This window comes from Crinia signifera, chromosome 2 (genome assembly GCF_055691185.1).
Source record: "Crinia signifera chromosome 2, ASM5569118v1, whole genome shotgun sequence".
Taxonomy (NCBI): Eukaryota; Metazoa; Chordata; class Amphibia; order Anura; family Myobatrachidae; genus Crinia; species Crinia signifera.
The window spans coordinates 49,990,217-50,004,981 of record NC_139218.1 but is presented as its reverse complement, the minus strand read 5'-3'; the positions used below and the strand labels follow the sequence as shown (position 1 = coordinate 50,004,981).

The following is a 14,765-nucleotide window of genomic DNA, read 5'->3' as shown; positions in this document are numbered from 1 at the left end:
GTTAAGTCCACCCACAACTCAGCCGCATTCGTACGGCCAGAAACATCGGCAAAGGGGAGTGGCGTACAATTGAGCGTACGCCAACGTACACGGACGGGCCAGCCCTTACACTCCGACAACTGGCGTACAATTGAGCGTACACCACCGTATACGGACGTCTCTCGGCCGTCTTCCCACCGACTTCTTGCGGCTATCTGAGCGTACGCCAGCTTGCACGGACGGGTCCCTATTGTTTTCAATAGAAAATTCAGCTTGTCACCGCTCGTGAGAGTGAGCGTACGTCCGTGTACGCTGACATACCCTTCACATATATGGACCTGCAAATCTTGCCTTTCAACTATAATTATGAAAATTAATTAATTGATTGAATTAATTAATGTGCAAAATAGTGGCCATGGGCTTAAAACATTGCTGAAACATCCGTTGTAGGTGTTAGATGTGGTTTATGTTATTGTATCATAAATACAAAACCTATGTTTGTATTAGAGTGAACACGTTGACACATGTCGACTTGTGTAGATTGAGTGTGCTACTGTGTAAAGTCTATGAAAGCACGTAGTGAATGTGTATAACTGTTTAACAAATACCTACCTTAGCATATATAAGCAGGTCTTACAAAGATTCTTACCTTAAATTAAACAAACCTTTAAATGTAGAGAAGTATAGAAAGATAAGCTTCCAATGTGTTTGAGTGATGTGTGTGGCTTGCAGGTAGTGAAATCATGGTTTGGACTTAATAGACAGCAGCATTGGTTATTACATTCAGGTGTATGTGTTTGGTAGTAATCAGCGTAAATTAGCTAACCCAGGCGCACGCTGGCATGCGGTATCTGTAGGGGTGGTTTGAGATGGCGGTTGGCGGCCGCCTGTTTTGTGTCCGAAATTAACGGTGCCTTAGTCGATCGTGCGGTAGTAGCACCGCTCATTTTTGGTGCACACCCCCGTGTACGCCCATATTTACGCCCATTTTCCCTCATTATTTCGGCCGCTCCCCTCATCACGCCCCTATGCCGCCCCCAATGCCCGTACACTCGCGTATAGGTTTTTTCGCACGTAGAGACCCGTCCGTAAGCGTTGTGGAGTGTTCGCGCCTGCGCATTAGCGAATGTACGCATGCGCAGATCATAAAAAACCCCGGGACGTACGCGTACGGCCCGGCCGCACCAACCAGAATAAGGCCCTCAGTCTCTTTTTACAATCTCTCCATATATGGAACTAGACACGCCCTTTGGGTGGATCATGACACTCCCCCTCAATAGGGCGCTTTGCTAAATTCTACTACCAACCATAATCTCCCTGAAACTAGTTTTCAAAAGTAGGCAAGTATGGCACTGCTCCATTGCGGGAACATCAGCCATTGTGTACAAACACGGTTAGTGTCTCTATATGTTTTTCAGTTATCTCCGGCTTGAAAAAAGGTTGAATATTTGAGATATTTCTCATGCAATAAGAAAGTTTTAATAGCGGAAAAAGTTTAGAGAACGATAATACAATAGGTAGAAGCAATAGGACTGTTATCTACAGTGATTGTTATATCATTACAATTGTTTTATAGTAATGCTACTGTATAATGGTATGAATTATTCCACCAGACTTATTTATCAACGCAGAAGAGCAAAGTAATTATAAAGCTTAACATTGAATTACCAGTCAATTATAGTTTCTTCATATTACTATACTACCCAGAAAGCTGTACTCCCAATAATAATTCACCTATCTGTATTACAGGGATTTGGTGCTGGAAATTTCAAGTCTTTGTTTGAAGCTATAGAAAAGGATCAAGATGCCAGGGGTAATCTCACCATCTACACAGACAACGGAGAAGAACATGTGTTTTACTGAAGCTCTAACCAAGAACGGAAATGGTCGATTAAATTCACTGGAAAAAAATAACCAAAAGAAAAGAAATAATCAGATAAAACAATTACAAAGGTCAACACAGCTCAAATAGTTCCACACAAGTTCTTATCTATTTTGTTATATACAAGTAATATTTCTGGAATCTATAAATACTTTGTTCGAGATTTCTTTAACAATGCAATATGGATACTGTGTTTCCCTTTTCTGTATGACATAATTTCCTCATAAAATATAGTAATAATAGTTAATGTCGGAACAACGGTCATGTCAGTGCCGGCGGTGGTGCGCGGCCAAACTGAGCAACACCTGAATTGCTTCATCGGGCACCAGCTTGTGGCTAACACACTCTTGAATTCCCCCATAGAGGTGAGGAGCAGCGTTAGCCTTTCATTACATCGGATAATAAATGAGGCCTCCATCCAAATAATAGTTTGACAGCAAATCTTTAGTACTCAATGAGGCTCAGCCGAAAGATCGTGGAACCTATTGTACAGACAAGAACCACCTGATAATATTATCTACCTCAAGAAATGAGTGAAATACATTGTTCTATTTGATTAAAGATAAATATACTTTTGCTGCTCTCTGTACAGAAATAAAACTATGATTATACCTGTTTGCCTTGTTTATGATTACATTTTCTATAATGATAATATGATTCAAGTTAATGAAGTGTGAAGAACATAATCCCCCCCCCCAAAAAAAAAAAATCCTTCTGGTTTCTACTTATAACATTGCCTTCTATTCTGCATTATCAGAATTAATCAGAAGCTCTTGCTGGGAGACGGGCACCAGTAACGCCCAATAATCCAGTGAAGAGCTGGAAGCAGGATGATAGCTTACGCTATCCTGCTTTGGCATCTGTGTGCCTCAGTAGGGAGACCAATTCAGTAGCTCATAGGCCAACACAATCTTCAGATGACGTCAGTGTATGAGGGCTTCACATTCTTGAGCTTGGGAAACCCCACTGCACAGCACCCCCAAGAGAAGCCAATGGGGGCTGCTTTGTGGTTGGAAATGAAGGGACTGCAGCAGTTATTAGAGAGCGATATGCTGTAGTCCACCCTTGGAATCCTTAATATTTCCAGGTACTCCACTTAAAATCAGTGTGTTTGGGGGAGTGTATCCCACAAATAGTAATTGATAAATAGACACCTAAAACTTTAGACAGGGATAGTTCCATTATAAAATTTATCCCATCACCACCACCACCTCACGATCGCTGATCTGTGCTCATCACTGCATAGACAGCCATCGCTGGGGGAATTACATCTCCCATCATTCTGCAGTGCCGACTACATGGCAGCCCCCCTGGCTCTCCCCATTGGCTGCTGCATGCTCACACTGACTGCATACTAAAATATATGCTACTATAGGTGATATATTGATATATAAAAGCCATTTACTATACCCATGCCAGTCCCCCTCAGAACAAATATATATTACCTGCTTAATTAAGCCACCTGTGTGACCTTCCCCAAAATCTCTGTCTGGTATAATGTGAAGAAGGGATTCCTCTGTCTGGTGTAATGTGATTAAGGGGTACTTATGAGTGGTGTAATGTGAATAAAGGGTACCTCTGTGTGGTGTAACATGATTAAGGGGTACTTCTGAGTGGTGTGATATGAATAAGGAAGTACTTCTGTCTGGTGTAATTTCAATGGGGGTGGGAGTGCCGAATTACAGAAATCCTAGTTTTGGCCCTGGCTAGAGCAAACATGGGGGGGGGGGGTTGATTCTGATTAGCGAATTCCCTTGTACGTTTTTACGGGGAGTCCGATGGTGAATATCTGTGCATAAGCGAATATGCGCATGTGCAGTTCTACTCAGCGGGTGCACTTGGAGACTTGTATAGTCTCTGAGGCTCTCGCATGGAGGGGGGGGGGGAGTAGGCGGCCAGAGGGCGTTTGCATAGTTTTCTGGGCATACCCACAAAAAACACAGGGTGCATCCAGGACAACGCTGGCCGTCCCCATGCTAACGGGGGTCTAACGTCACCAGACCAGCCACCCGCCCTGGTCTCTCTGCAGGGTGCTGCTAATCTAAGTCACCAGACACTGACTTAGATTAGCGAGCGCTACAAAATTCATGGTCAGCATCCATTGAATGATTTTGGGCCCGCGCGCAAGTCATTCACAGTGCTGCGAGGAAATCTGGTGTTTATCGGGGGCAGGCGTTCGCACAGCCGGCGGGCAGAATTACATGGATTGCAAATCAGCAAACTACCACTGATTGCGAGCCAACCAGAATCAGGACCATTATGTAAGACAAAAGTCACAAAACAGCTCCACGCCTCCACATAACAATGACAGCATGATGATCACTAGACAGACACCGGTTGGTCACATGGTCAGCCATAAATCATTAGTATTCAAATTGCATTTCTATTTTCCACACAATGATGCAATGTGTGTACTTTTCTATATTCAGGGAGACATTGTGGCTTATAGTATATAGGTTTTACATTCCTACATGGCATTGGCCTCAACTCCTCCACGTCTCATAAGAGGCCCTGGAACATTTTCAGCTCCAGGCCCGTAAGGCCCTGCTGACGATAACAATGTCTTCTTATTATTTCAATGAATTTGCTTAAAAACCTGTAAAGGCGCAGCCAAAAAATGGGAAGGAAAAGTAGGTCTCAATTTCTATGTACACAAATGCTTGTCTAGGAAATAAGTACCCTGCTCTGATTTCAGTCATGTCAGACTGCTAGCCATTATTGCATCATGGTACATTGCCCTCACCTTATAGGACATACAGGGTTATTCTGGTTCAAATGCAGCAGGGCTGCGTTCGCGCGGGGTCTGATGTTTTTGTTCTGCGTATACGCGTTTCAGTGCATGTGTATAAGCGGGGTGCGTGCACCCGCGGCGAACAGACTGTTTACGGGTGTACGCACCCAGGACAGCAGACGTGGGGGCGGAGAGGGGCTTGGGGCGGCGGGGGGCCTTTATTAAAAGATGAAGGAAATAGCAAAGTAAGTGGCCATTGTTTAAGTGCTATCTGTATTTAGAAAATAAAGATCAACCCAAACAAAGAAGTGTAAAAGAAAAAACAACAACAGGCAAATAGTAAACCGATTTTTGCCTTCAAAGCTAAATCGTTCTCTAATGGGCAAAACCATGCTGCACTGGAAGTGTGGCAGATGTAACATGTGCAGAGAGAGCATACTTGGCTATCCTCCTGGAATGGCCGGGAGGGTCCCGCAAATCGGGTCCCCCTCCCGACTCCCTGGAAGGTGGGCAAGTCTCCCGCATTTTCGCCATTTCGCCAGAATACATGTAAAGTAATATGCGGCCACTCGCCACGCTTCGGGCTCGGTGGCTCACTGCGCTCGCCACACTATCTAAAATCAACTCCACGCCGACGTAGATAGTAGGGGTATCAGGTATCAGGCCCTATGCGCAGACTATGCCTCGGTATCAGGCCCTTTGTGCGCAGCCTATGCCTCGGTATCAGGCCCTATGCGCGCAGCCTATGCCTCGCTATCAGGCCCTATGCGCGCAGCCTATACCTCGCTATCAGGCCCTATGCGCGCAGCCTATGCCTTGGTATCAGGCCCTATGCGCAGCCTATGCCTCGGTTTCAGGCCCAATGCGCCCAGCCTATGCCTCGGTATCAGGCCGTATGCGCGCAGCCTATGCCTCGGTATCAGGCCCTATGCGCAGCCTATGCCTCGGTATCAGGCACTATGTGCACAGCCTATGCCTCGGTATCAGGCCCTATGCGCAGCCCATGCCTCAGTTTCAGGCGCTATGCGCGCAGCCCATGCCTTGGTATCAGGCCCAATGCGCGCAGCCTATGCCTCGGTATCAGGCCCTATGCGCGCAGCCCATGCCTCGGTATTAGGCCCTATGCGCGCAGCCTATGCCTCGGTATCAGGCCCTATGTGCGCAGCCTATGTCTCGGTATCAGGCCCTATGTGCGCAGTCTATGCCTCGGTATCAGGCCCTATGTGCGAGCAGCCTATGCCTCGGTATTAGGCCCTATGTGCGCAGTCTATGCCTCGGTATCAGGCCCTATGTGCGAGCAGCCTATGCCTCGGTATCAGGCCCTTTGTGCGCATTCTATGCCTCGGTATCAGGCCCTATGTGCGAGCAGCCTATGCCTCGGTATCAGGCCCTATGCGCGCAGCCTATGCCTCGGTATCAGGCCCTATGTGCGCGCAGCCTAAACCTTGGTATCAGGCCCTATGTGTGCAGCCTATGCCTCGGTATCAGGCTCTATGTGCACAGCCTATGCCTCAGTAAGTATCAGGCCCTATGCACGCAGCCTATGCCTCAGTAAGTATCAGGCCCTATGCACGCAGCCTATGCCTCAGTATCAGGCCCTATCTGCACAGCCTATGCCTCAGTATCAGGCCCTATGCGCGCAGCCTATGCCTCAGTATCAGGCCCTATGTGCACAGCCTATACCTCAGTTTCAGGCCCTATGTGCACAGCCTATGCCTCGGTATCAGGCCCTATGTGCGCAGCCTATGCCTCGGTATCAGGCCCTATGTGCACAGCCTATGCCTCGGTATCAGGCCCTATGTGCGCTGCCTATGCCTCAGTATCAGGCCCTATGTGCGCTGCCTATGCCTCTGTGTCAGGCCCTATGTGCGCAGCCTATGCCTCGGTATCAGGCCCTATAGACAGCCTATGCCTCGGTATCAGGCCCTATGTGTGCAGCCTATGCCTCGGTATCAGGCCCTATGTGCGCTGCCTATGCCTCTGTATCAGGCCCTATGTGCGCAGTCTATGCCTCGGTATCAGGCCCTATGTGCGAGCAGCCTATTCCTCGGTATCAGGCCCTATGCGCGCAGTCTATGCCTCGGTATCAGGCCCTATGTGCGCAGCCTAAACCTCGGTATCAGGCCCTATGTGCGCAGCCTATGCCTCGGTATCAGGCTCTATGTGCACAGCCTATGCCTCAGTAAGTATCAGGCCCTATGTGCACTGCCTATGCCTCAGTATCAGGCCCTATGCGTGCAGCCTATGCCTCAGTATCAGGCCCTATGCGCAGCCTATGCCTCAGTTTCCGTCCCTTTGTGCACAGCCTATGCCTCGGTATCAGGCCCTATGTGCGCAGCCTATGCCTCGGTATCAGGCCCTATGTGCGCAGCCTATGCCTCGGTATCAGGCCCTATGTGCGCTGCCTATGCCTCGGTATCAGGCCCTATGTGCGCTGCCTATGCCTCTGTATCAGGCCCTATGTGCGCAGCCTATGCCTCGGTATCAGGCCCTATGGACAGCCTATGCCTCGGTATCAGGCCCTATGTGTGCAGCCTATGCCTCGGTATCAGGCCCTATGTGCACTGCCTATGCCTCTGTATCAGGCCCTATGTGCACAGCCTATGCCTCGGTATCAGGCCCTATGGACAGCCTATGCCTCAGTATCAGGCCCTATGTGCGCTGCCTATGCCTCTGTATCAGGCCCTATGTGCGCCGCCTATGCCTCGGTATCAGGCCCTATGGACAGCCTATGCCTCGGTATCAGGCCCTATGTGTGCAGCCTATGCCTCGGTATCAGGCCCTATGTGCAGCCTATGCCTCTGTATCAGGCCCTATGTGCACAGCCTATGCCTCGGTATCAGGCCCTATGCGCGCAGCCTATGACTCGGTATCAGGCCCTATGTGTGCAGCCTATGCCTCGGTATCAGGCCCTATGTGCGCTGCCTATGCCTCTGTATCAGGCCCTATGTGCGCAGCCTATGCCTCAGTATCAGGCCCTATGTGCGCAGTCTATGCCTCGGTATCAGGCCCTATGGACAGCCTATGCCTCAGTATCAGGCCCCTATGCCAGTATAAGCACAGTATGTGCACAGCCTGCAAAAGGCCCCTCCCCACCCCTCGCTAGCATGCGAGGGCGTATGTACGTGAACTAATCCCTTCAAATAGAGCTGAAGGGGAGAGAAATCATTTGATGGTCACCCACCATCGAATGATTTCTTTCCACTTCGGTAATAGAAGTCAGTCTAAACCGCGTCACTATATATATATATATATATATATATATATATATATATATATATATATATATATATATATAATGGGTCCAGAGGGTGGCCGGCACTCCATGCAGCAGAAAACAAGTAGATCGGGTGCCCTCCCAGGAGAGGGGGATGAGACCCACTCCAATATATAACAACACGCAGACGGGTGGCACTCCAGAAAAAATGACAATAATCAAACGATCAGGTATATATATATACCGGTATATATTATTCATTGCTTATGCATCATCGATGGTTGGAAGCCATCTGTTTTTCCCACCATCGATGACAAAAAAGTATTCATCATTTGGTATAGACCATGGATGATTCAGTTGTTTTCTAAATATATACGTCGATGGTCGATGTTCTCATTGTCTAGAACCGCTTAGTCATATTGGTACTACAAATCCCAGCATGACTTGCCAGCCCATAGGTCCGTCTCTACTAGAAAAGTTGAAGAGGAGGTTCCGCGTTAGCCCATCGCACAGCTCCTGACGGGGGCTGCAGTCACCGGGTATCCCCCGCCACCCCCATCCTCTTCCACCCCCAGGCACGTGCGGGCGTCTGCTGTCAGCTCGCGACGGGACCGGGAGAGGGGGCGCCGCGCGGGTGTATGTGTGTAACGGTTCTATAGATCGATCGTTAGGGACTGGGCGTAGAACTAGGGAGAGAGGCGTGGTGCGGGCCGGTAGTACGGCAGTAGGATAGGGCTCCTGGCTACGTCACCTCGAGCGATCGCTGTACACACGCTGCGATCTGGCAGTGATCTGGTTGCGGGAGCCTAGCAGCAGCACTTCGGTCAATGAGCATTGGGCTCTATAGATCTGAACGCCATTATTATACTATAGTACAGTCAGATCCCTGGGGGTACGGTGGTGACGTGTATATTGCACCCATTCAATATAATACTGTAGAGAAGGGTCTAGGCCTCACCTGTGTGCAGGCAGCAGCCATCTCCCTGTCCTGAGCTTATTGCCTTTCATTACCAATACCCTGCAGCTTATCTATCCCCCATCTAATGGATGTGTCAGAATCTCTTGAGTCTATTCCCATCAACCGCAATAATTTCCCAGCAAAGCTGTGGTACCTGGTGCATAGCCCCCATTATAAGTCCATCTGCTGGAACCCAGACGGAGACAGCTTCATCATTGATGAGCTGCTTTTCGGGTCAGAGCTACTTCACCCTTCAGCCCCTATGAACAAGACCAGCGAGTGGTTTAAGACGACCAACTTCAAAAGCTTTATCCGCCAGCTCAACCTCTACGGCTTCAGGAAATTGGTGCCGGGATATGCGGAGAGCCCCAATTCCCATCATCCGGGAGGGAACCTTGGGGACAGAGAGCCCCGCTTTCATCATTTCTACAGCGCCTACTTCCGCAAGGAACACCCAGAACTGCTGGTCAGTTTGAAGAGACTGACCAGGTCTAACAAAGCCAAGATGGCGGCTGGCCTCAACATCAACACCAGGCAACCAAACCGCTTCCAACGACTGCTTATTGACTCAATGACATTTCAGAGAACGGGCGGGAACCAGGGTAAGACTGTAGGGTAACCTAAAGGTGGCCATACACTTATACGATATCATCCTTTTTCACATGATTTTGACCCATCAGGCCAATAAATCGTGTGAAAAGATCCATATCAGTCCCGTGCACATCGGATGGGATCATCATCATGGCTGCCACAAGAATTTGTTGGATCCTGTGGTAGTCAATGGCATTGAATACGATACATCGTATTCAAAATGAATGCATACGATGTATCGTATGCAAACCAATTACCAAGGTATCGCATGCGTTGCTGCAAGTGATACCTCTGCTTAGTGTATGGGGGCCTAAAGACAGTAAAATTACTGATATCAAAAAAATACTAAACATTGACCAGTAATCAAGGCTTTCACCAAAATATTGATCTCTGGATTTTTTTGGGGTACTCTTTACCTAGAAGGGCGCCCATCGCGGGCATCGCATGTACATCGCATGCCATTTGCGATGCGACCGATGCGATGCCCGCGATTTTCCATTGAAACCCATGTTAAAATGTAAATCGCGTCGGTCGCATCGCATGCGGCCAAAAACGCATGCGATGCGACCGACGCGATTACCGGTAAACGTGTCCCTTCACGGGCTTCACAGATATCCGCGTCCCCTCGCGGGGCTCGCTGCGCTCGCCACGCTTCGGGCTCGGTGGCGCGCTGCGCTCGCCACACTATCTATTCTCAACTCCACGCCGACGAGGATAGTAGGGGTATGAAAAGGTCGGAGGACGCGTACCGCCGCCCCTCGCGGGCTCGCTGCGCTCGCCACGCTTCGGGTTCACGTTGATCGTGGGGTGGCGTTAACAATTGGGGGGGGCCAGGGTGGCTATTTGGGGTCTGTGGGCCATTTAACATTGTTCCCAATGTTAAATCGGGTCAATTGACCCATTTAACATTGTTCCCTATGTAAAATCGCGGTAATCACGTCGATCGCATCGCATGCGATTTTTTGGCCGCATGTGATGCGACCGACGCAATTTTTTTACCTGCGATGCCCATGATCAAAATCGTGGGCGCCCTTCTAGGTAAAGAGTACCTTTTTTGGTTCCAGTTGAGTTCTACATTTAGTTATGTCTTGCAGAATGATAATGCGTACACATGTTGTCATAATTCTAGTTTTCCAAGTTCAATATAATCAGTCTAATGCAAGCCAAATATGTCTACCTGGCAACTTGCCAATCCTAACAAATTGATTGGCGATTTCTTATGCAATCAGCAAAATCCTACATATTATAAATTCCAGACTTACTGATTATGCTCAATTGTGGATTTCCAACATGTTGATATATGCTGATGACCTGACCCAGCTATCATCAGGATGGGAATTTGCCCTGATAGATGCCTAATATTTTGGCCCCTTTAGGTATGTAATACCTCTTTCAGACAGCCGCCGACGAATAACCCAGCAATTACCCGGCATTTGAAGCGCCGGGTTATTCGGCTGCGCGCTGTCAGACCCCCTTCATACAGGAGAGCAAATCTCCGGGTCTAAAATTTAGACCCGGTAATTTGCTCAATTTCATGGGGTTTTAGCCTGTGTGAAAGGGTCAACCCGGATCCTAAACTCCAGGTCTCCGACCCTCGTCATTAGCAGGATCGAAGACCTGGGGTGAAATGTAATAGGGTGAGAGAATCAGAGAGTGAGAGCTTTGGTAAGAAATCTCCAGTTTTTTTAAAGCGGCAATCATTTACACTTCAAAACCAGTTTGATTTTGCAATGTAAATGATTGCCGCTTTAAAAAAAAACCTGGAGATTTCTTACCAAAGCTCTCACTCTCTGATTCTCTCACCCTATTACATTACACCCCTGGATTTTAAGATCCGGATTGACCGTTTTACACAGGAAAAAAGGACCCCTGTATTTCATGAAATTCCCAGGTGGAACTGCTTCTCCCGGTTTTTCATTTTCTGTATGAAAGGGGTATAAGTTATATATTCAATTAGGCAAAGCAAGTGTAGTGGGACTGTAAGAAAGCACCATAGCTATCTATTGTCTTCTAAATGATCTTCATCAAAAATATCTATTGAACTCACTCTGACATTAAGGGGGGTAATTCAATCTTGTTTTCGTCAGGATGGAATACTGCCGGGCGATATTTCCGTGATGGGTGGCAGGATGTACCACCGCTGCTTGGTGCATCCCGCCCACTTGCGCATTTTAATACACACCACTATGGAGCTGTAAAGGAAATTGCATAATGTAGGGTCAATTTGGGGCACCGTAGTCAGCTGCACAATGTTCTTGCAATGGAACATGATGGGAATGGCATGTAATACACCCCTAATTGAACTGACCCCAAAGAGTTTGTGTTTCTGCCCAAACTGTGTTTCCAGGGTTAGAATAGCATCCTTCATTTTGTGCCATAATGTTGGTTCTTATAAACTAGCCACAAATGCATACATTCTCTAAGAAGGTTTGAGGTATCACACAGGAACAGACTCCTCTAATCACACATGAACAGACTCCTCCAATCACACAGGAACAGACTACTCTAATCACACAGGAACAGACTCCTCTAACCACACAGGAACAGACTCATCTAATCACACAGGAACAGACTCCTCTAATCACACAGGAACAGACTCCTCTAATCACACAGGAACTGACTCCTCTAATCACACAGGAACAGACTTCTCTAATCACACAGGAACAGACTCCTCTAATCACACAGGAACAGTCTCCTCTAATCACACAGGAACAGACTTCTCTAATCACACAGGAACAGACTCCTCTAATCACACAGGAACAGACTCCTCTAACCACACAGGAACAGACTCCTCTAATCACACAGGAACAGACTCTTCTAATCACACAATAACAGACTCCTCTAATCACACAGGAACAGACTCCTCTTCTCACACAGGAACTGACTCCTCTAATCACACAGGAACTGACTCCTCTAATCACACAGGAACAGACTTCTCTAATCACACAGGAACAGACTCCTCTAATAACACAGGAACAGACTACTCTAACCACACAGGAACAGACATCTCTAATCACACAGGAAAAGACTCCTCTAATCACACACAAACAGACTCCTCTAATCACACAGGAACAGACTTCTCTAACCACACAGGAACAGACTACTCTAACCACACAGGAACATACTCTTCTAGTCACACAGGAACAGACTCCTCTAATCCCACAGGAACAGACTCCTCTAATCACACAGGAACAGACTCCTCTAATCACATAAACCTACTGGCTTACATAGCAAGTGACAATTTGTGTTATTCTTTACATTCCAAGCTGGTATGGAAGGCATGAGGATTATTTTAGGATAGCGGACTGATTTCTGGTCATTACAATGTTTCACGTTTGTCTTTTTCTCATGTGCAGGTCCAATGACCATTGAACAGAATCACTGTGTTGGTAGAGTTGACAGTCTTTCGCCATACTTCTATGGTAGTCCAACATCACGCAGTCATACTGAATTTCCTTTAAAAGAGCTAGATCGCACTCCAATCTCACCAATGATATTGCAAAGCTCATTGGGCATGCTCCAAGGACAATTAGACTCGCGGCCATCTTTCTCTGGAAATAATCTCATATTCCCTGTCCTGCAGCGTTTCCCAAGAGAAGTCAGCTACACCGTGTCAGCCAGTTCTTCTTCATTATATGTCCAACAAAGCCACTCTGCCATGTCAGGTGGTGTGCAGCAATATGGTAGCTATGTCCCGCCCACAGCACAGTACTGTCAGCCGTATTATCCAACTGGTGAGTACTTACTAGACACAACTACAATAGGATTGGTAAAGTGGTGTGTTGTATGATCTATGGCAGTGGTAGCCAACTCCAGTTTTAGACAGTTCACATTTTCCAGACAACCTAGCTGCTGCACAGGTGCAATCATTACTCACTGACACATTTTAAAAGATCCACAGGTGGAGCTAATTATTTCACTTGCGATTCTGTGAGGAGATCTGGAAAACATGTTGGTAGCTCTCGAGGGCTGGAGTTGGCTACCCCTGGTCTATGGTGTTCTACAACACAGTGCTATTTCTTAAGATAGAGATTAGGAGAAATGTTGTTAGTAGTAGGGATGGTGCGGCGGTGTCTTTCGCAATCTGTGCTGTAGTGTTTTGTGTGAGAGAACTTGCAGGTATTTATTTATTTATTTCACCCGGTGCAGTGCAAGGCTATGCTGGGGGTTTGCAGCCAAAAGGAGTAGGGCCCCATTTCAGGGATACGGTTGGCAGGTCGAAAGTAATAAGGTCGACAGGCCATAAGTGGACACATGAAAAAGGTTAACATACCTTTGGTCGACATGGTCAAAAGGTTGACACAAGCAATAGGTTGACATTAGTTCAAACTCAAAATCATCAGGTTTTTTTTTTTACTTTACCATCAAAGTGGATATAGAGCTAGACTATAATAGTGAGCCCGAAGAATGGTGAGCGAGCGGTACAGTATCATTGTGTCCATGTCGCCCTATGTCGACATAGACACCAAAAGCCGTAAAGCCCTCAAGTCGACTAATTGCTTATGTTGACCTTTTGATCATATCAACATAAGGTATGTTGACCTATTACATGTGTCGACCTATGGCTTGTTGACCAACCCCCCACCCCATTCTTTCGCAAGAACTAGGGGTGGCCCTTCGACAACCACAACCACCGTGGACAAAAAAATAATAATAATAATCTCCCCAGGAAGTTTGTTCAGGCTCCCCCTTTGTCTCAGGGGATAGGTGGAGCTTCTCTCAGGGAGCAAATTCTTCAACTTCCGAGAGAAGAGTGGTAGCCTTTGATAGCCTTGATCGAGGGAAGCCCGTAAGGGTCAGGACCAAACCTGATCACAAAATGTGATACATACAATAAAAAAACATACATATGTAAAAAAAAAAAAAAGTGAAATAAAGCCTTTCAGCCAAGAATAGAAAAATAATCCTTGTGCTCGATAGTAGTGCAATAGTGAGCTTAATTCAGGGATGGGGAACCTTTGGCCCTCCAGCTGTTGCTGAACTACACATCCCAGCATGCACTGCTACAGTTTTGCTATTTGGCCATGCTAAAACTGTAGCAAAGCATTCTGAGATGTCTAGTTCAATAACAGCTGGAATGCCTCTCATTCGGCGCCAGAATGCCCCCGCTGGCGATCGCCGGCGGAGAGGTGCTCCATCTGACTGGGACACGCGAACATCTCACACGCGGGCGTGTCCCAGATTTTTGGTGATGGGGGGCGGAAACCTTGCCCTTCTCCGCTTCAGGGAGATGGGCAGGGTTAGGGGGCTGCAGGCACTGACAGGGGGAGTGGCATGGAGCCAGAGTGCATTAAAAACACAATCCAACAGGATTTTTACCGCATTTTCGCTTAAGAGCATCCCGCCCAAAGACTTGTACAGTGGCGATAATTCACTCGGTCTGGGCTGCGGCTATCTGATTGCAGAA

General features: G+C 47.4%; 2 protein-coding genes across 3 annotated transcripts in view; both read left to right on the top strand.

Annotated features, from left to right (window-relative positions):
- LOC146059640 (4-hydroxyphenylpyruvate dioxygenase) overlaps nucleotides 1-2,478 on the top strand; it is a 149,003-nt gene extending 146,525 nt beyond the window's left edge. For both annotated transcript variants that reach the window (XM_083172040.1, XM_083172039.1), the window contains one exon: nucleotides 1,729-2,478. In XM_083172040.1, the coding sequence (XP_083028166.1) occupies nucleotides 1,729-1,842 (114 nt within the window). In that variant the 3' untranslated portion in view covers nucleotides 1,843-2,478. The remainder of the gene's footprint in view (nucleotides 1-1,728) is intronic.
- Nucleotides 2,479-8,158: 5,680 nt separating this feature from the next.
- Nucleotides 8,159-14,765, top strand: part of HSF5 (heat shock transcription factor 5) — a 32,536-nt gene continuing 25,929 nt past the window's right edge. Inside the window, exons 1-2 of the mRNA XM_083172035.1 lie at nucleotides 8,159-9,369; nucleotides 12,715-13,092. Coding sequence (XP_083028161.1) covers nucleotides 8,853-9,369; nucleotides 12,715-13,092 — 895 coding nt within the window. The 5' untranslated portion in view covers nucleotides 8,159-8,852. The remainder of the gene's footprint in view (nucleotides 9,370-12,714; nucleotides 13,093-14,765) is intronic.